Source organism: Crotalus tigris, unplaced genomic scaffold (genome assembly GCF_016545835.1).
Source record: "Crotalus tigris isolate CLP2741 ecotype Arizona unplaced genomic scaffold, ASM1654583v1 scf7180000017541.2806704, whole genome shotgun sequence".
Classification (NCBI taxonomy): domain Eukaryota; kingdom Metazoa; phylum Chordata; class Lepidosauria; order Squamata; family Viperidae; genus Crotalus; species Crotalus tigris.
In genome coordinates, this window is record NW_024096462.1 from 1,543,516 (window position 1) to 1,564,358 (window position 20,843).

General features: G+C 39.4%; 1 protein-coding gene across 1 annotated transcript in view; it reads left to right on the plus strand.

Moving 5' to 3' along the window:
- The first annotated feature begins 2,978 nt into the window (after positions 1-2,978).
- The window catches only part of IL17RA (interleukin 17 receptor A), a 31,022-nt gene continuing 13,157 nt past the window's right edge, over positions 2,979-20,843 (plus strand). The window contains exons 1-8 of the mRNA XM_039362587.1: positions 2,979-3,209; positions 10,502-10,526; positions 11,574-11,720; positions 13,091-13,218; positions 14,571-14,697; positions 16,272-16,319; positions 16,396-16,556; positions 17,494-17,571. Of these exons, the coding sequence (XP_039218521.1) occupies positions 3,069-3,209; positions 10,502-10,526; positions 11,574-11,720; positions 13,091-13,218; positions 14,571-14,697; positions 16,272-16,319; positions 16,396-16,556; positions 17,494-17,571 (855 nt within the window). The 5' untranslated portion in view covers positions 2,979-3,068. The remainder of the gene's footprint in view (positions 3,210-10,501; positions 10,527-11,573; positions 11,721-13,090; positions 13,219-14,570; positions 14,698-16,271; positions 16,320-16,395; positions 16,557-17,493; positions 17,572-20,843) is intronic.

Here is a 20,843-nt window from a genome sequence, read left to right on the forward strand (position 1 = left end):
AAACAATGAACAATTTGAGATAAATCAGAATATGATATCAAGAATCTTGATTTATGAGAACTCTTTCCATATTTTTCTATTAAAAATGCTAAGGGATAAATTTAAAAACTGAACCTAAAATCTCTACTAAGCAACAATCTTCCCCATTTTACAGAATATATATTTTAAAATAGCTATACTGCAGGAAAATATGCTCAATTATACATGCCTATGTATATAAACAAGCGAATTTTCTACATGGAACATATCATGCCCATCAAAATGCCTACAATTCTAAATGACATTCATTGCATTAAGAGAAAAGTATGTGAAAGATGCGACATATAAGAATATAAAAGTGAACGGGGCAGGAAAAAATTAAAATTCAATAGTATTTATCTTTAAATGGATGAATTATGCACCCATAATTTGAAGAGAGCTGTAATGAGTTAAGTTACAAGAAGCCAGACTCCAATTGGGATTTCAAAAATAAATCCTAAGAGCAAAAAATGTCAAATAAATGGAACCAGTTATTCAGTTAAGAAGAGTCTCCCTTCACAATATATGTTCAAGCAAAAGAAAGTCATCTCTCAAAGAGATTGGGCATAATAGAGAAAAAGCCGCCTTCTAACTCTATAAAGAATATGAAATTTATTTTAATATTACTTTGATAGAATTATTACATAAGAAATAGTCCTACCTATATGTTCCTATATTTTAAGACTTTGGAAATGCTCATTTAAAGGATGTGAATACTCTACTAATAATTTGAGAACCCAACAAAAACAGACTTAAATTTTATATAGTAAATCTGTTATCAGTTCTTGTCCTAGATTAGTTAAATGCAGGGCTTTTTTTGTCATAGAACACCCAAAACGGAGTTCCGGCACTTTTTTGGGATGGAACCTTGTAGGGCAGGCAAGGCGGGTTGTATGACGTGTGAATTCCGGCACCTTTTTTTTTTTTTTTTACAAAAAAGCACTGGTTAAATGTGTAGATTTAACATTCTTATCTGTAGCATTGTAAGAAACCCAGTCCTATCTAGTTTGGTTCTATTTCCAAATACATTTTATCATCATTTAAAATAACTAATGTATATATTCTATGTTGGTAATTGAGGTAAGTAAGGTATCAGTCAGTATTGGATTTCTTTCAATTTGCCAAAGAACATAAGAAGAACTTAGCTGGATCAAGACCAAAGGCCTATTTTGGCTAGCATTCTGTTTCCATATTGACCAATCAGATGTCTATGAAGATCATAACCAGTAAGATATCAGCACAACAGTGTCTTCTTTCTTTGATTGCCTAGCAATTTATATGGTGAGACACAATGCCAGAAAATGAAAGTAACAAATAGCCATTATATATAATAGTTACTGATAAATGTAAATTCCATGAATATATGGAATCTTTTCTGAAGCCATTCAGGTGGGCAAAGTTCAATACAAAAATCATATTTAACAATATGTTGTAAGAAAGGTAAATCCTTATTTGTCCAAGGTCTGAGAATTCTGCTTCATTGATTAACTGGATAATCATGGATTGTACTTTTATACCAGGAAGGGGGGGGGACTTCTTTTCCATTGTCTTTCTACCATGCAATATTTCTATTGTGACTTGTCTTAATATTTTTCTTACTTAAAAAGTCCTGTTATAAATATGTAAAACTGTAAAAGACACTAGCACTGTATAGACAATTAGCTGATTATAAAAAGCTCTGCAAATAGACCATCTTTATGTTTGTTCTGAATAATTTACCTTGATACCTGAAGAGGCACATAACCATCATAACTAATGCTGGAGATAATATGTAATCATGAATACTGAATGCTGGACGCCAATAACTATAGCCCATGCAAATGTGACCTGCAACTCATGAAAGATTATGCCTGTTAATAAAATAGCTTACCACACTGACCTTTACAGAAAAAGACAAAACTGGAAGAGGGCACTGAAGGAAAAATAGGCTGAAAGAAAGAGGAAAAACATTTTCCACAGCCTCACAATTGGAATTTCCAAAAGAAAGATAAATCAAATAAAGCAGAGAATGTCTGCTTCAAGGGGAAAAAAGTGTTCTGTAGAAATAAGGTACATATTCTAGTCAGAATTTGCTTCAGACGGTTTTTTTTTTTTTTACACCCAATTGCTGTCAGTTGTCTGTACAAAATAGCATGTGCTGTGTAATTTCAGCCATTATTCAGGCTGATTAGGAAGATGTTTTTGGTAACTTATGCCATAAATCACATCAACCCATCACAGGACAAAACATACATTTGTAGCCGACTAATCTTATCTTAAGGGCTGTCTGAAATGCAGCGTTTTCTTTAGTAGTTCTTGGGGCTTTTTACTTCTTTCTGATAAAATTTGGGTTTATTTTACTTCTTTCTGATAAAGAAAGTTTTACTTCTTTCTGATAAAAATTGGATTTATTTCAATTGTTTTCGATTTTAACTTTCTGTATTTTTTTTTTAGCTTTTGAACTCCAGAAGGACTTGGGGGGGCCCTTCTCTGACAGGCATCAGGGCTAGCAAGAGAACCCAGAGGAGGCGCTGTCTGGAAGGAGAAAGTGGGGTTTGGGCGGGAAGAAAGGAATGCTTAAGATTCCCCGGCCTGAAATTTCCACAGCAAAAATATCAATATCAAAGCAGCAACCCACAGAAACCAATATTGGCAATAATATCTCTTTCAACCCCCGGAATGCGCGCTCGCATCGACGCCCTTTGAAAAGCTTTAAGGATAACCCAGATTCGAGCTAACTAACGGCCGCGGCTCGAGCGCGGCCACGCCCCCGTTTCCTCAGCTTGTCTCCTCACCGCCGGTCCAGATGAGGAGAAGGCCCGCCCACCTTCTCCTGCAATCCCCGCCCCACGCACCTCCTCGCCTCAAGGTAACGCGCGTGCACCGCCCCCTCACCGAGAGTGCGCGGCGCGCGCCCTCCTTCTCTGGCGACCACGCCCACCCACCCTTCTATGCCCCGCCTGAGGTGAGCTTCCTCAGACTCCGCCCCAGTGTTCCGTTTCGAGTTTCGTCCCGGAAGCCAGAGGCGGGCGGAACCAGGTCAATGAGGCCGGTGGTCTCGCTTCGGAAGCATGGTGACGGCGGCGGCGCCGGCGCGGAGGATGAGGGGAGACGCTTCGTGGTCCTTCGTGCTCTTGGCGGGGCTGCTCCCTGGGCTTTCAGGGCTGAGGCTTCTCCTCAGCGCCCCGCCACTTTTCAACTGTTCCCAGCCGGTAAGTCGGGCCCGGACGGGCGCACAGCGTGGTAGTGCGCGGGCTGCCTGATGCGCGTGGGAAGCAGGGCGGAGGGACACGCGCCTTTCTTCCCAAGCGTAACTCACTGTATTCGGGAGAGGCGTGTGTGTTCAGCAGCCTTTCCTATCCTGGGCCTGCCGGATGATGTGAACATTTAGAGTCACCCGTTTGGGGACGTTGAACGTGCCGAGCTGCCTTGAACTCCCTTGAGAAACTTTAGGCAAGATTCTCGATCCCTAATCGCCACTTTCTGCGTTAATTGCAGGTTATTTGTTCTCACTTCCCTCTTTCCCTCTTCTTCCTCACTCTCCCCCTCTCCTCCTTCTCCTCAACCTTTCTACTTACTTCTCCCCTTCCTCCTATCTTCTCACTCCGGATGCAGTCCACGGGAAATGCCTGAGCAATTCCTCTCTCCAAATTGAAACATCAATATTATATACAATAAAACTATTTCTACTTATCTGACCTATTTAACCTCCAACCCATCCTCCCCCCCCCCGAAGTTAATTGCAGATTAGATACTAGTTTTATTTCTGAAGCTTTTGTGTATCAGGGTGTATCTGATCTTTCCAGGTGTCCAAAAAGGTCCTGATCTTGCCGTTTTGATCTTTGCATTTTGTTTTTCAGTCTATTTTCCTATTAGCATAACACCATAGAACGAGGGTGTTCAGCTTTGACTGCTTTAATATTTATACTTTAAGCCTGGCTGACTGGGGAATTTTGGGAGTTGAAGTCCACAGGTCTTAAAACTGCCAAGATTGGACACCTGTGCCATAGAAGGTGCTGGAAAGAAAATTACAGGTCATCTGGTCCAACCCTTTATAAGATTCACTAGAATACTTGTGACAGATTACCATCCAGGTGCTAAAGACCCCCAATGAAAGTAATGAATAAAAACTCACTACCTGTTGCTGACCCGTTGCACTAGTTCCCAGCTAAAGCACTCCGGAAGTGCATCCTAATGTTTAGCTTGAAGCAGCTTCCTTTGCAGTTTTAACCCATTAGTTGATATTGGTCTATGACCACAATAAACATTTAATTTGGTAACTTCTTAGCTCTATTCTGGAGCGATAAAGAAATCTATTCCCTCCATTATAGCCCCTCAAGTATTTGAAGATTGCTATCTGATGTCTCTTCAGTCAAATAATGAACAGGTCCTTTTAGGGTTCCTATTCATGCAGTTTTCAGACCTTCATCCTTAGATGCAGTCTTTTGAACTTGCTTCAGTTATTACTTGTTTTTTAAGCTACAGTATCCAGAGATGGTGTCCGATATTTCCAATTGGGTCTGATAAGGGAAGGATTATTACCTGGACTTTGTGTTCCTGTTAATTGCATCCCAAGATAGTATTTGCTTTTTTAGCAGCTGTATCACAGCACAGCATATTGTGTATTCCCTAGGTAAAGAGATGTATTAAAATATACTCTTGTTTACCATATTTTTCACGGAAAAAAAATATTTTGACTGAAAGTGAATTTCTTCTACATTTTATATCATTTTTTTATCTCATTGTAACTTCTAATACAAAAATACAAGCAATAGCATTTCAAAAAATGAATATAAACAAGTATCCAGCATACATTCAGCGCACAAGTGTTCAGTAAATGCAAATAAAATTAATCAACAGTTAGATCAGGGGTGTCAAACTCAATTTCATTGAGGGCCGCATCAGCATTGCGGATGCCCTGGGGGGGTGTATGGGTGTGGCCAGGGTGGGTGTGGCCTACGGGGGAGGGGCGTGATTTCAGCAGACAGTGGAGAGCTCTCCTCACAACGCCAAGAGGTTGAGCCGGGCAGTGTGAAGCTTTGCACCTTGCTGCCTGCTGAAACTGGGTAGGCTGGGGGCTAGGCAGCATTGCACTTCTCATCATATTTGCGCCACCCAGCTCAGCTCTTGGCACTGTGAGGAGAGCGCCCCGCTGCCTGCCAAAACCCCTCCCCCAGAGCCCATCAAGCTGGATAGGTGAAGTAGGCGAGGGCCATTTGCTGGCCACTTCCAGGCGATGGTGCATTTCTTCATTTCTCACAAAGGGTGACACCTCCCCAGCATGCGCCCAGGGGGCAGAGCCGACGGAGCAGGGACTGGTTCCTCACTGTTTCCGGATGGCCTTGTGGAGCTAAGACTGAATGCGTTTCAGCATAGGTGGCCACCACAAAATTGTACATTGGCTCCCTCCTGGCCGGCCTGGGCCAGGGCCAAGGCATTGGGGGCCGTTCCCTCACTGTTTCCAGAATGGCTTCACAGGCCACATGAAACCACTTCACGGGCTGCATCCGGCCCCCAGGCCTTGTATTTGACATGTCTGAGTTAGATTATGTAAGAGTCATCAGAAACAAACCATGTATATATTTGTTTTATTTTGATTAGGGATCATCGTACAGGTAGTCTTTGACTTATGACCACAACTGAGCCTAAATTTCTATTACCAAATGATACATTTGTTAAGTGAGTTTTGCTCCATTTCATGATCTTTCTTGCCACAGTTGTTAAGTGAATCACTGCACCTGTTAAATTAGTAACACGGTTGTTAAGTGAATCTGATTCCCTCATTGACATTGCTTCTCAGAAGGTCGCAAAAGGTGATCACATGATCCCCAGACACTGCAACCAACATAAATATGAATAAGTTGCCAAATGTCTGAATTTTGATCACATGACCATGGGGATGCTGTACAGGGTTGTAAGTGTGAAAAACAGTTATGTCACTTTTTTCAGTGCTCTTGTAATTTTGAACAATCGAAGTTGTAAGTCGAGGATATCTGTATAGCCATGTCCTGAGGAGGATAAGCTCTAATAATACAGCTGAAATATACTTCAGATGTTGTATTCAGTTTCTTGCTTTATATAGTCCTCATGTTTTCACTAATTCTGCATTATTTGTTTCTTTAAAATATTTATATGGCCACCTATCTTGTAGCACACAATTCTGGATGGCTCTCAACAGTGATAAAAACACAAACATTAGAACTACAGTAATTAAAAAAAAGTGAAAAAAAAATCAAGAAAAAACAGGTGCCCGGTCCATAAATATACCCATTCTTCAATCCCTGAGCTCCAATATTAGTATCTCAGTGCCTGAAGGGTTGAAATAAAGAAAGATGGCTCTACTTAGCCAATTATCTTCTTTTAAAGCAAAAATAAATGTTTGTGCTATGGTAAATCTAGCCCCAACACTAGACTTAGGAATAGTAAAGGAAAAAAAAGTTATAGATAGTCCTCAGTTTGCAACCACAACTGGGATCAGACATTGTGTCACCAAGTAGCGCACTTATTGAGTCATCACATGACCACACACAATTTTACATCCTTTCTCATTGCAGTCATTAAATGAATCCAGCTTTTCCCCATTGACTTTGCTTGTTAAAAGCCAGCTGAGAAAGTCACAGATTGTGATTGTGTGACCTCAGGATATTGCAACCATTGTAAATACATGCCGGCTGCCAAGTGGCCAAATTGCCATCATGTATCTACAAGGGCTCTGCAATAGTTGTAAGTGCAAGGAACAGTTGTAAGTCACTTTTTTGCAGCATTGTCATAACGTTGGTCATAAGTGGAGGGCTACCTGTACCTAGAATACTGAAAGTGCAATGCACACCCAAAAAAGTAAGTCTTGCTTCTAAAATGAGACAAGACTAATTCAAGCAGTTAAAGTTGTTTCACAAAACAGCAGTCACACATCAGTTATGAATTGTACAATAGTAGGAAACCAAGATTATTAACTTCCGGATGAGGACATAGTAAATTTCTTAACCAATGATGATAGTGCAGTTTGTCCATGTTTTTCTTGCATGACCATCTATGTTGAATATACATGGTGAAAAGGGAACAATTGTGTCAGGAGAAAATGTATATAGAAAGTAGAGATAGTGATTGTGTGATTAATTGTGACCTTAACATTTCTTTCTTACCCTCAGTAAGCAGAGTAAACTAGTTAGAGTAATATTGCTTAATGTCATGTTTCTCCAATTACTTCATGATAAATATGTGCATTTATACTTAGTTCCATTGAAATTAATGTATATGATTAGTTTAAATATGTTTAAATAAAAATAAAAGATTTGATTCAATATTTTAGTAAATATGACTTCAGTATTTACATGAGTACACAGTATGAATTCCAGGTTGCAATTATTCATTTGTAAAATTGTAAAGTTACTTCCTCCAACATTATGTTTACTCATGTACTGTAAGTGGCCTATTAGTAGCACCTATTAACCAAAATAAGATTCAGAATATCATAACTGTAAAGACGCTAAGAAAAAGACTCAGGCATGTCTTGAGCAGAGATTTGAAGCTGCTGCAGAGCTGCTTGTCACAGCTTGAGACAGTTGAGAGTCTCTGTGTTTTTATTGGTTTTTATATACTTTTTACATACATAGGCTTTACCATTAAATGCTGACATTTTACATTCATAAGTTTAACCATGATATGCTGACATCAAGTTTCTTCATTGCAAAATTCCTTTCATATAAGCAACTATTTTCTAGTAACATATTACCTGTTCAGAGACCAGGTAAAAACAAATACAGATAGATCAGAAGGAGAAAGAACTAACAAAGGCAGGAAGAGATAAGAGGGAACTTAAGCATATTATTTATTTAGGTAGGTGAGATATTAAGTCAAAAGGGGATGACCTTCTGGCTGCTTCCTTGGGACAAAGGGTATCAAAAGGTTATGAGGTTTGTGGGGGGGGGGGAAGCATGGCAGTTTGCTGCACGTGCTTTTTTCCCCACAATAACCAGTGAATTATTGGAAGAAGCATAAAAACAATAATTTTAATAATGAAGAATGTCTTTCATAATTTTGAGGATAAAAATGTCTAATTACTTTGCTAAATTAAATTATTCCCATATTACATTTAAGTACAGACTAAACTGACTGTTTAGAAGAGCAAATGAAATGTACAGATAGACCACGGTTTATAACCAAAAGTGGGACTGGAATTTCCATCTTAAAGCATTGTGATCATTAAATTGAGTCAGACCTATGACAATTTTTACAACAGTCGTTAAGTGAATCCCAAAATTGTTAAGCAAATCAGAGGTCATTAAACAAATCACACAGTTGTTAAGTAAATCCAGCTTTCCCAATGGATTTTTTTGCCAGAAAATTACAAAAGTAGTTCCAAATCATGATCACGGAATGCTGCAACCTTTCATAAATGCGAGAACATTGCCAACAGTCCAAATTGCAATCACATGACAACAAAAGTGGTTGTAAGTCACTTTTCAATGAGGCTTCGTACTCATTAAACAAATGGTCATAACTTGAGGGCTATCTTTTTAAAACTGATAGTAACTTTTGTTTATTTTTAAGATTTTATCATGCCTTAAAATCTTCCAGAATTTAAATCTAGACAATAAATCTTTTTTAAATAATAGCTTGATCTGCAAATTTCTACGAATAAAAATAAGCTATAAAACAGGTGGGGGCAGATGGATTCTTAAAGGACTTAAATGTCTTAGATTTTTTAAAGTAATTTTAAAAAATTTCAGAAACTTCAGGAAGATTTAAAGTTTTCTTATATGACTCGATCTAATGCAGTACAATAACTTCATTTTCTCTTATTTGAATGTCATAGTCGACCTGGTGGTGTTTTATTTGATCTTTATAAAATATGTTTACAATTCATCTTAAATATTCAGCAAGATCATCTACAGCAGACAAGTGCTATGGAAATAGTTCTCTGCCTACTTGTGCTACTGGTAATGGTGGTAAAATGAACTGAGGGATAAATAAACCACCACTCCAGGAAATGACCCTTCCCAAAAGTAACGTATTTAACTGCCCTGCAAGCATGTGACTTCTCCCTATGTTTTTGCATTCCTTAATAAGGATCTTAATACTAAACCAAACAATAATATTGTGTGCCTGTTAGAATTATTATATCAAAGGTGTTCTCTATAAACATAAAAATCAAGCTGCACAAAATAACTTGCATGCAATATAATTTGCTTAAAAAATGCACGGAACAAGTATATTGTTTTGCATTGCTTTTTTAAGAAATATTACTGCCCTTTTAGAGCTATTGGAAGGCAGAGAACTACTAGACAACCAAGAGATACAAATTACAGTAGTCTACCCCTCCATTTAACGGTCAGGGGTAGTTTTTCAGCCTTGAAATGTTAGCCCTAAAATATTTGATTCTAAAACTCTATAATTTGATTCTAACTTTGAGAATTTTATATAGTGTAGAATTCTAGCACAAGCATAAGTCACTGGGGACTTATGATAAAAGCATGTAAGAACACTAGTGTGCTTGGTGTGTATAAACTGTAAGTTCTTTTATTATTGTTTATCTGCCAAGCCTGTCCTAAAACAGATAGTGAAGAACATGCATTGACACTTCGCAACCACATACAGAAACTTATACAATTCTGTTTCCTTCCTTCCTTCCTTCCCTCCCTCCCTCTTTCTTTCTTTCTTTCTTTCTTTCTTTCTTTCTTTCTTTCTTTCTTTCTTTCTTTCTTTCTTTCTTTCTTTCTTTCTTTCTTCATTCTTTTGGCTGAAATCGCACAGCAATGATGTGACTAAGGACAGATATGCAAACATCCCTAACCACAGTTTTGGAAAGTTGGGGCAACGTACGGGAAGTATGTGTCAACAGAGAGCAGTAAAAGTAATAGGACTTCTTTTAAGCTTATAAGCTCTGCAAAATCGCTACTCGTATGGTAGAAACTATTTTGAACACACCATGACAGAATGTTATTGGAGACATTATATGGTACTTTAGGTTGACTCTCAATGTATCTGTGAATGATTCTTAGTACAGTGTAGAGTTTTCCATCAGATGACATTTGGTAAATTTTGTCAAGAAAGTTAACATTCTCCATGTGAACGAGGATCAAAATAGGATCTTACTCACTTGTAAAAATATGGTGTCCTGGTAACTTTGGGGATTTTTTTTTTTAAGTGGTTAGAGGGCTACGCATAGATTGACTAAATAATTACTTCAGTCACACTGTCAATATTTCCTATATTGTATTCTCAGAATACATTTATAATCACATATATGACAAAGAAAAATACATTCTTTTTAAACATGTTAAAGTAATTGCAGGTGAAAAACCATTTAATAAATACCCAGCTTAGTAAACTAATAAATCAGCGTCTGTAAAGCTTAGTATCAGTTAAATAGGGGATGAGGTTTTTTGAATTGAAAATATAAGTGAGAAAAACTACTGATAAAATTTAATACCCATTTTGAGGTGAAGCAACATTCATGATTCTTAAGACTTTTTTTGTAACATATTTATGTTCTGTCTTGTAGGGTTTACGCTGCCTTGTGCGAAACAGTAAGTACACTTTTTTTGGTTTCCCCCTTAATTAATTTTGTTTATTTTAGAACTGTAATACTAATTCTGTTCTGTCCAACATTTTATAAGATTGATATTTCAGTAGGAGGAATGTTAGTGTAAGGTATCTATATCTCATGTTCGGTTCAAATGAGTTCAGGACCAAAATATATGCAAAATAATTTGCATATGAAAATATACATATATTCACATCCCCAACCACCTCTGGTGTCACTCCAAACATTTGTTATACACACACATCTACAAATATATTAAACAAAGAAGAGAATATTTCACATGTGTCTTCCTGCTTAATGTTAACCACTCACTAGACATTCTATTTATTTTCATTTATTTTTCTCATACATTACTTTTACTCTATGGAGCTATCAAAATTCCAACTCCATATCCACATAAAATGTTCCATAACTTAATCCCATTCCATTTATCATATGCTTTCTCTAAATCAAGAAATATATAATAAGCTTGTTTTTCCAAAAATTAACCCAAAGTGCACCTTTTTATCAGGAATGAAATGTAACAATACTCTAAATAATCAGTTTTAGAGTATACCCTTCTATGGAATTCTTACTCTAAATAACATGTATCCAGCTACATCTAACACACATCTCATCATACATATTTTTATCTGTATCTTTTAGAATAGCCTTTCTCAACCTGGTATCTTACAGAGTTATCAGAATTGGCTAGAAATTCTAGGAAATGCACATCTGGAGATAATTTAGGAAAGCCTGGTAGAAGGTGAGAGGTTTAATCAATATTAGAAAGCACATTTTGCTAAGAAGCATAGCAGCTTATGTGGAGTATTGACTATTCAATGTGGACACTAATGTATGTGTAAGCTCACCTTTAATTCTATTTTTCTTAGCTTTTCTGAAGAGCGTTGTAATGCAGCAGATAATATTTGATAGCTTGTGCTGCACTGAAAATTTGAGAGGAGGCATCACAGCTAGAATGTTACAGTCCAAAGGAAAATCAGTTGTTATCTCAAAAGTGGGACTGAATTAATTTCCATCAAACTTGTAGGTTACTGTGTGGATGAGAGCTGGCTCCTTCCTTCGAAATGGACTCCTTCAGCCCCAAGTTCTGTTGACGTATTTATTGATACATTTTTTGCTGAAGATGGGAAATTGGTTCCCGTGCTGAAGATAGAGTGGAAAGTGGCTACTGATGGTAAGTAAGGAAGAAATCAGTATAGAACTGCATTTTTACGGCATGTAAAAATGTTGTATTATCTATTAAACAACTTATAGTAGCCAGAACTATCTCCACCATGTTTTAGAGGCTAGTTTAGGAGGTTAGTAACAATATGAACTGGTGATGTTTTTAAAAATTTATTCAAAAGTTATTCAAAAGAAAATAACCCTGATTTTAAAACACTTCCTTAAAAAATAGAGAAAAAAATTAATCTGTCTGTATTATTATGTTTCGGGTGAATCCAAGATACCCTCCAATTTTAAAGGTAAATTATTGGGGAGTAGGTAGTTTTCCTTTCAGATAACAACAATTCAGAATAAAAATGTAAAAATTTAGAGTAATTTAGGGATAAATATTAAAATGACAATATAGCACAGGGGTATCAAACTCAATTTCATTGAGGGCCGCATCAGCATTGCGGTTGTCCTCAGGGGGCCGGGTAGGTGTGGCCAGGTTGGGCGTGGCCTACTGCATGGGCATGGCTGGAGTGGGCATGGCCTACTGGGTGGGCGTGGCCAGCTCTACATCATTCGTGTCAAGGGTGCCTGTGGGGGCCTAGGCAGGAGTGGGACAGATCTGAGGGTCTCTGGCAGAAGGGGGTGGGACCAGGGCAAGCGCCAAGGCATGGTCCACTGGAAGAGCCTGCTGAAACCCCTCCCCCGAAGCCCATCAAGACGGATATGTGAAGTAGGTGAGGGCCATTTGCTGGCCACTTCCAGGCGATGGTGCATTTCTTTATTCCTTACGAAGGGTGACATCTTCCCAGCATGCACCCGGGGGATGGGGCCGACGCGGCAGGGGCTGGTTCCTCGCTGTTTCCAGACAGCCTTGTGGAGGTAAGACTGAATGCGTTTCAGCATAGATGGCCACCACAAAATTGTACATTGGCTCCTGGCCGGCCTGGCCCGGGGCCAAGGCAGCAGGGGCCATTCCCTCACTGTTTCCAGGATGGCTTTGCGGGCCACATGAAACCACTTCGCGGGCCACATCCGGCCCCCGAGCCTTGTGTTTGACATGTCTCGTATAGCATGTCAGTATGTATTGGGTTTTTTCATAGAATAAAATCAAAATGTTTGAACAAGTCTTTGTTGCTTTATGCTGACTGTGATCATTAGTCTTTGTAACCCATGATTCTCCATTTCCTGGACTGAACACTATAACTTAATTTTGCACAATTGGGGTGATGGTGGTGGAAGGAATACTTTTTTAAAAAACTTGTCCTGACCATCTGCATGCTGTTTGTAAATTATAAATCTTTTTATGGTTTAGCTTGCAGCATAACCAGAGGATACAAAGAGAGAACTCTTTACCAATGTTTTTATGTCTTCCCTTCTCTTCAACAATAGCAAGCATCATATACCTCAGAGGAGTGGAATTGGCTGTAGTACAATTAAGCAGTAACCGGCAGGTTTGCGCTCAATTTGACTTTCAAAATAACTTGACGTTCCAAGTCCGTCCAGACAATGGGGGCCGGGTAAGCGATCGTGAATGTTTTACAAATTTATATTTTGCCTCCTCAGAATCCAACAGAATTGTAATGGAGTTGGGCAGCCTGATGCATTTAGTAAAGTAAATAAATAAGTAACAGTATATTTGCTATATAAAGTATGACATTTTCTAAACAAAGAATAACCTGGTGCTTAAGAAAAGCCTTGTAATTAAGAACATGATCTGTTACATACAGCAAGCTTAGATAGTCTCTGCTGTGTGTGAAATGCTAGTGTTGGAATAACTATATGATTTATGCTGCAGCGCAGAAAAAATGAAAATGACCTGTTCCAGGCTATAAGCAGGGAAACAGCTACACTTATACATTTGGTTATTGCTGCTCCCATTTCTGCTTGATATAAAAGCACCAACTATGTTGTGTTCCTCAACTTAAGGAGGTGTAGAACACAGTGCTGCAACTTCCTTTTAACAGCATTGGCTGAATATTTCTGGATGTCCTGGAATAAGAGGTCACAGACTGAAAAACATTCATGGGAAGCAAATACATTTGATTACCCCAGAATGCTTTTCTCTCCCATGACTCCAGTTGCCAGCCTATAAAATCTTTTAATCCATTATTTAACATCACAGTTTTCTCACTGTCCATTGTGTTATATCAGAAATATGGGAAAAAGAGTGAATTTACTTCCTAGACCAGGGGTCCCCAACCCCCAGTCCCCAATTCCACAGGCCACACAAACGGCAGATGAGAGTATGGCAGGCACGCAGCTCCATTTACATGAGTAGCAGATGTGTGCACTCATGTGCGAAACTCCATTTGCGCAAGCGATGGGTGTGCGTGCGCCTACCACTCACATGGAACCAACCCCTCTTTCCCCCTCCCCCTGGTGGGCCGCCGAACCAGAAAGATTGGGGACCTTTGTCCTAGACTATTTTTAAAAGCTAACATTTGTTTAGGATAGAGCTGTATTAGGTATCTTGTACATAAAATAATATGAATTCATGTTTACAAGATTCCCGCATTGTGAAGAGAATCCTCTTTTCCCTTTCATTATAGGAAAGCAGAAGAAAAAGTACCTGTGTTAGAATATGTTATGTTTCCACATTTGGTGAAAGGAACGAATTTCTATGCGGATCTGGAGAAAGAACTCCTTACTTTTCTTTCCCCAAATCAGGGAAAATGAAACAGGGATCATTCAAATCCAGATAACAAGATCTGAACAAAATGAATTGCTCTGCCTAAGTGTTTGTATAGTTGTGGCTTGTGAATTTTCTTTTCTTTCTCCTAGTACAGAATTTCATACAAGTTCGGTGTTATAAGTCACTTCATTGACTCACTGCATGTTTGTTAAAAGATTTCTCCTTATATTGTTTCAGTGGAATTTCTCTTTCAACCGTTTTGAGGTACAACCAGGCCAAATGTACCAAGTAACTGTCTATCATTTGCCCAAATTAAGTACTGCAGGGGACTATAACAGGAGATCAAAGCCATTCACAGTACCAAGTAAGGGACACTTTTATGATATATTAATTTACAGATTTTTTTACTGATAATCCACTCCTAGATCACCGCTTACCAACTTTGGCTACTTTAAAATGTGTGGACATCAACTCCCAACTTGATGGGGATGAGTCTCAACCCCCTGGTTCAGGATGAAAGCCCCAGATAGCTTGATTCTACCTGAAGGTGGCAGTCATGAAAATATCTGGTTTTTAAACCATAATGGGTTTTATATATCAAAACAGCACTTTGAATAGTACGAGGAAGCTTAACAGAAGTTAATGGGTGCTCACAGAGCCAGTGTTATATGGCCAACATGTTAAGAAGCAGATTGCTGCATTCTGTCCAACTGTATCTTCTGTATAGTCTTTAAAGGCAGCCCTGTATACTGTAGTACATTTCAGTACTTGATCTGGAAGGTGATAAGCAATGGGTAACCATTAGGGGGGGCCTCACAACTATATAGATCCTCAGTTAATGACCATTTATTCAGCAACTGTTCAAAGTTACAGCAGCATTGAAATAATGATCCTTACATCCAGACCACCAAGTTACAGTCATTGCAGCACCCCTGTGGTCACAGCAGTGGTGGGATTCAGCCGGTTCATACCAGTTTGACAGAACCGGAAGCTAATCTTTTGTTGCCCAGGCCCAGAATGGCCTTCCGGAAGTGGCATCCACACAATATGTTCACATATTTGAATCCCACCACTCTGTCACATGATCAAAATTTAGGTGGTTGGCACCTATCTGCTTGGAAAAAAATATAGACAAGCAGAGGCTTATCTGAAAGAATTTTAAAAAATGGAATTGAAAGAGATGTAAATGAAGAATCCTTAGTTGTGCCAATTGACATTAGGATATCCTGCACTTCCAGAATATGAAGAAGAATTTACTGATAAAGTCTACAGTACATAGTGCAAAAGTTGCACATTCAAAGTTGCAGTTTGCAGTGCTTAAAGTAAACACATCAAGGAAAAATAAAAAAAAATAAAAGCAGGGGAGAACTAGAATGACCTAGTTCTGAGCAGAGTGGAAGCAGATAAAAGAATCCTGCCTTCTTTCAGAATACCTCCAACACATGGCATTTAAAGCCACTCAGCTGGGAAGCCTGTGAAGGAAGGGAGTAGAGGCAACAGTGGTATTGTCACCACTGCCATTTTGTCTCTGCACATCCATAGTTCTTAAACTTCCTCTAACCACACTAAGTCTGGCTTATCTGACTCCACAACAGCGCTGGAACCCAGGGTGCCAAGAGGGATATAAAAGGCCTCTAGTACATTGGTGGATGTTTGTGGAAGTTGCTAAATGATGCAATGTGAGTCTGTGGAAGCAATTTTGTAGAAGCTACCTGAAATGGGCTTTCTTTAAAAAATTACATCTTCTGTAACTCTAATGCAGTTTTTTTTTCTAATGATGTAAAACTAATAGTTTTAGCCCAATAATATTTTCATAGTTGGGTTACATTTGAGCACAGTTCTTTTTAGGCTACTTGCAAATCAGTTTAACCGGTATTGTCTTTCAGAACACAGATGCAATCTTTCTGGATTTGTTTGTTTGTTTTTTTTTCATTGCAGATTGCACACATCCTACCATGAAAAGAACAGAACCGTGTGTGCGAATAGGTATGTTTTTTTCAGGTGTTTGGGTGCATCCCTAAGCAATGCTATTTGATGTCATTGATGAGTTTTCTGCACTTAGGGAGTTTGTGGGAACCCAGAATTAATGGAACAAGTCTAGATGATCATTCTGTGTTGCTGAGCTTTGACCCTGCAGAGATGCCAGCCACCTATTTTATCCATGTAATCAGTGTTCGGGAGGATGAAAAGGTGTGCAAGAAGGCCACGGAAAGCATTTCAGAGGTAATCAGTTTTGCTCCGGTGTATTTTCTCCTCCAAGCATTTAAATTTACTTTAGCAATTCCTCATTACTTGCCAATCCATTACTTGCCAATCCATCAGAACTCTCCTCTTCCCAGTAATAAAAAACCAAGAGCTAGCATGTCTGGAATTTGAGTCTTTTTAAAAAGCATTGTTTACTACAAAATGTGAATACCACATAAATAGTAGATTGTGAGAGTTAGATACCTGCTTATTTATGAGATTGAGACAGCTTTTGCATTTCCACCATGTCAGAATCTAGAATTTTATGCTGCTTTTATTTCCTAGGTTAAGGGATTTTTTTTTCAAAGTGGTTTGAATGGTGTGCTAGACAAAAATCTGCTTACTTAATATGCCTTTAAACCAGAACCGCTTCCAAGCAAGCAAGGAAATGTTTTTGCTGTTTATTGGAAAAGAAGAAACTATTTTATAATAATTGAATAGAAGAAGCTGCAATTTCTTGCTTTTTCAGCAGCAGAACACTAGTCACATAGCTGCATGCTTGTTTGTGAAGTCTGATCAGCCACTCCAGATTATGCTATGCTACTTGATTTCATGTTGGCATAGCTACTGAAAAATGCACAAGTGCATCACAATTACAACAGCTGCCACTCACATCCATATGGGAGCTGTCCTGAATCCATTCACTGCTTTATGATAAAATGCAAATGTCCCTTGATTTCTATTTCTGAGCCTGCTTAGTTACTCCATAGGTACAATATTTTAGATCAGGGGTGTCAAACTTCTGGCCTACGGGCCAGATGCGTCATAGTGAAACCGCGCCCACCCCATTGCTGGCAATGGAAAAAAAGTCATGATACATCGCATCACATGTCGTTGTGAGTTTGACACCCCTGTTTTAGATTAATCACACTGCTGTTGTTGGTCCTGTCTCAACTGTGCCTCTTGGTTTCTACAGAAGGGTCTGCAGCAGCGTCTTAATGTCACAGTCAAGCTGGAAAGGAACTTGAAGATCTGTTGCAAATACAAAGTGCAGGTAGGTTTAGCTTTATTAGCTTCTGATAAAACAATAATTTCTTCCAGGTTAATAGTCACATTCAGTTACAGATTGACCTTGATTTACAAACATTTGTTTAGTGACCAAAGTTAAAATAGCACTGAAAAAAGTGACTTATGACTAGTTTTCACACTTACGATTATTGAAGCATCTGAGTGGTTACATGATCACAATTTGGGTGCTTGGTAACTGGCATGTATTTATGACAGTTGCACTGTCCAGGGGCCATGTGAATAGGATAGAATAGAATAGAATAGAATAGAATAGAATAGAATAGAATAGAATAGAATAGAATAGAATAGAATAGAATCGTTATTGTCATTTTAAATGTGCACTAATAAGCATACACTAAAATGAATTTTCATTGCATTCGGCTCTCAAAAAAATACCATTATACATATCCCCAAATACACACACATATATGACACACAAAAACATCACACCCTAGTTCAAATATATACATATACATGACTAGAAAAACGAATCTTGCGAGTTTACCAGAGGGATGGCATAAGGCAGGGGTCTCCAAGCTGTGGGCCGCACCCACTATCGGGCTATGGCATCTTGGCCACCAGGCCGTGTGAAGGGATGGCCAGTGCACGCATGTTTGTGTGTGCACTCATTCCCCACACTCACACTAGCATTGCCCTGAGCATCCCACCAGTACTAGCATCGCCCCATCCCAAACATCCCACCAGCACTAGCATCACTCTGAGCATCGTGCCGGCACTAGCACTGCTCCGAGCATCCCACCGGCATTAGCGCCACTATTCCTCTGAGCGTCCCACCTGCACTAGCACTGCTTTGAGCTTCCCGCCGGTGCTAGCACCGCACCGCCTCCAAGCATTTTGCCAGTGCTAGTATCGCTCTGCCCAAAACATTTCACCAGCACTATCACTGCTTCAACCATCCCGCTGGCACTACTGCTGCCCCTCCTGAGCATCCTACCAGCACTAGCACTCCTGTGAGCATCCCACCAGCACTACGCCCCCGAGCATCCCACTGGTGCTAGCGCCGCCCTACCCCTGTGTATCCCACTGGCACTAGCACTGCTCCGAGCATCCCGCCAGTGCTAGCACCGCCCTGCCCCCAAACATCCTACCGGCACTAGCACTGCCCCAAGAGTCCCATCAGCGCTAGTGCCACCCTGAGCATCCTGCTGGCGCTAGCGCCGCCCCATTTACGGCACTCATGCTCATATGGCCCATGTGCACATGCGCTGCCTGTTTGCATGTGCACTTGTGCGTGGCCCATTTGTGTGTGAGTGCATGCCATAACAGTGCCTGCCTCCCTTTCTGGGCTATCAAACCAAAAAGGTTGGTCACCTCTGGCATAAGGAACAAAGCTGTTAACAGAATCTAGTAGTTCTGCTATAAATACTTCAAAACCTCCTTCCAGAGGGGAGCAACAGAAACAGGCTGTGAAATGGGTATGTGGGGTCTCTAATGATGCTTCAAGCTCTAGCACAGGGGTTCTCAACCTTGGCAACTTTAAGACTTGTGGACTTCAGCTCCCAGAATTCCTCAGCCAGCAAAGCTCTAATACATAGCACTTATAGGCAGTGTCCTCTCCAGGGGGCCGTGTGATCATCATTTGTGATCTTCCCAGCTGGCTTCCAACAAGCGAAGTCAATGGGGGAAGCCAGATTTGTTTAATGACTGTATGATTCACTTAACAACTGCAGTGATTCACTTAACAACTGTGGCAAGAAAGATCGTAAAGTGGGACAAAACTCATTTAACAACCATGTTGCTCAACAACAGAAATTTTAGGCTCAATTGTGCTCATAAATCGAGGACTACCTTGGTGGGGATGGGAGGGAGAAAACTAGAGACAACGATGTTCTCCAGGAGTCAAGCTCAGCTTCTGATGACCATAAAACAACAGTAAAAAAATAATGGGTTTGCTTTCTTCTGGGATGTTTTGACTTCCCAATTTTATCTCCAGTCCTGGGATTTCCCAATAATCTCCCATCCAAATACTGAGTAGACCCTGTACTGCTTAGCTTTTCAATTCACCTGCCAAAACTTCAGGATTTGGGTGGTCATGAATTAGCTGACAGAATCCTGAATTGTTAACATGCGGCAACAAGATGACAGTGTTGATTCACTTGTTTTAGAGATCTCTCTCCTTTTCGTTCTTTAGGCATCTGCAGTCTTTTAAAGTAAGGAATGTTCCTTTGAAGTGGTAGAAACTGGAAAAGAAACATCAAAAGGGAAAAGAGTCCTTTCATTTCAGAACTGAATTAAGGGAAATCAGCTCCGTGCTGCTCTTTGCTTCAGACAACATCTGCTTCACTCTTAACTAGGAGTAGCAATATAGGGCTCATGAACATCAATGTGCCTATGGACATTTCTCTTGGCATCTGCCAGATCACTTTTTTAGGTGTGTTTTTTTTAAAAAAAAAAAAATTAAAAGCAAAGTGTCAGCCTTTAATCTAGCATTAACTCTGCAGGACTTTGTCTGCATCTAGATGCTAAGTATGGTCGAACCTCAGCGAAGACTGTGGATTATTCTGGGAATTTTTTAAAAACTTACAGAAAGTTGATTTTTTTTAAGGATTTTTAAAAGCCATTTCTATTTTGTTGTCAAAGAATCAGCATGTGTCTAGGTAGACATTAGGAAGCCAGCTGTCAGGTGCAAGTAATCAGATCTACAAAATAGGATTCAAACTAACTATTTTATTAGATTCTGCCTATAATATAGGAATCTCCCAAACTGCTTGCCTTCCCTTGGGAACAGATAGACAAGGTTCTATGGAGCTTAGGGGGATCAGTCCTGGATCTCTTACGGCTATACAAAGATTGAAGGCTAATTCCCTGCTTGATCCCTCCTCTCTGACTGGCTAGGCATTTTCCAACATTAGCTTTACCTTCAAGATCATGAGGTACCTCTTCACCTTCACCTCCAAAAATATGATAGTCCCATACATATATTTAGAAAATAAAGGGAGGGGGTTGTACTCCAGTGCTTTGTTTGACAGTTGCCCACCTACTCAGTAAAAAAACAGAGGTCACTTAGGATAATTAAGTGGGTCCTAGCCAGAGGAGATATGGGGAACAATCTCATCATGCATGTCATTCCAGCTGTTTTGGGATAACATTCATCTTACTAAAATTCCAAACCTGCCCATCGTCCCAGAAATGTTGCCCGCTTTTTTAAAAACTTTGATTATTATGAAGACAGGGTTATGAACACAACACATTCAGTTAACTGTAAGTTTAGTAAATTGTTAAGTTTTAACCGTTTTA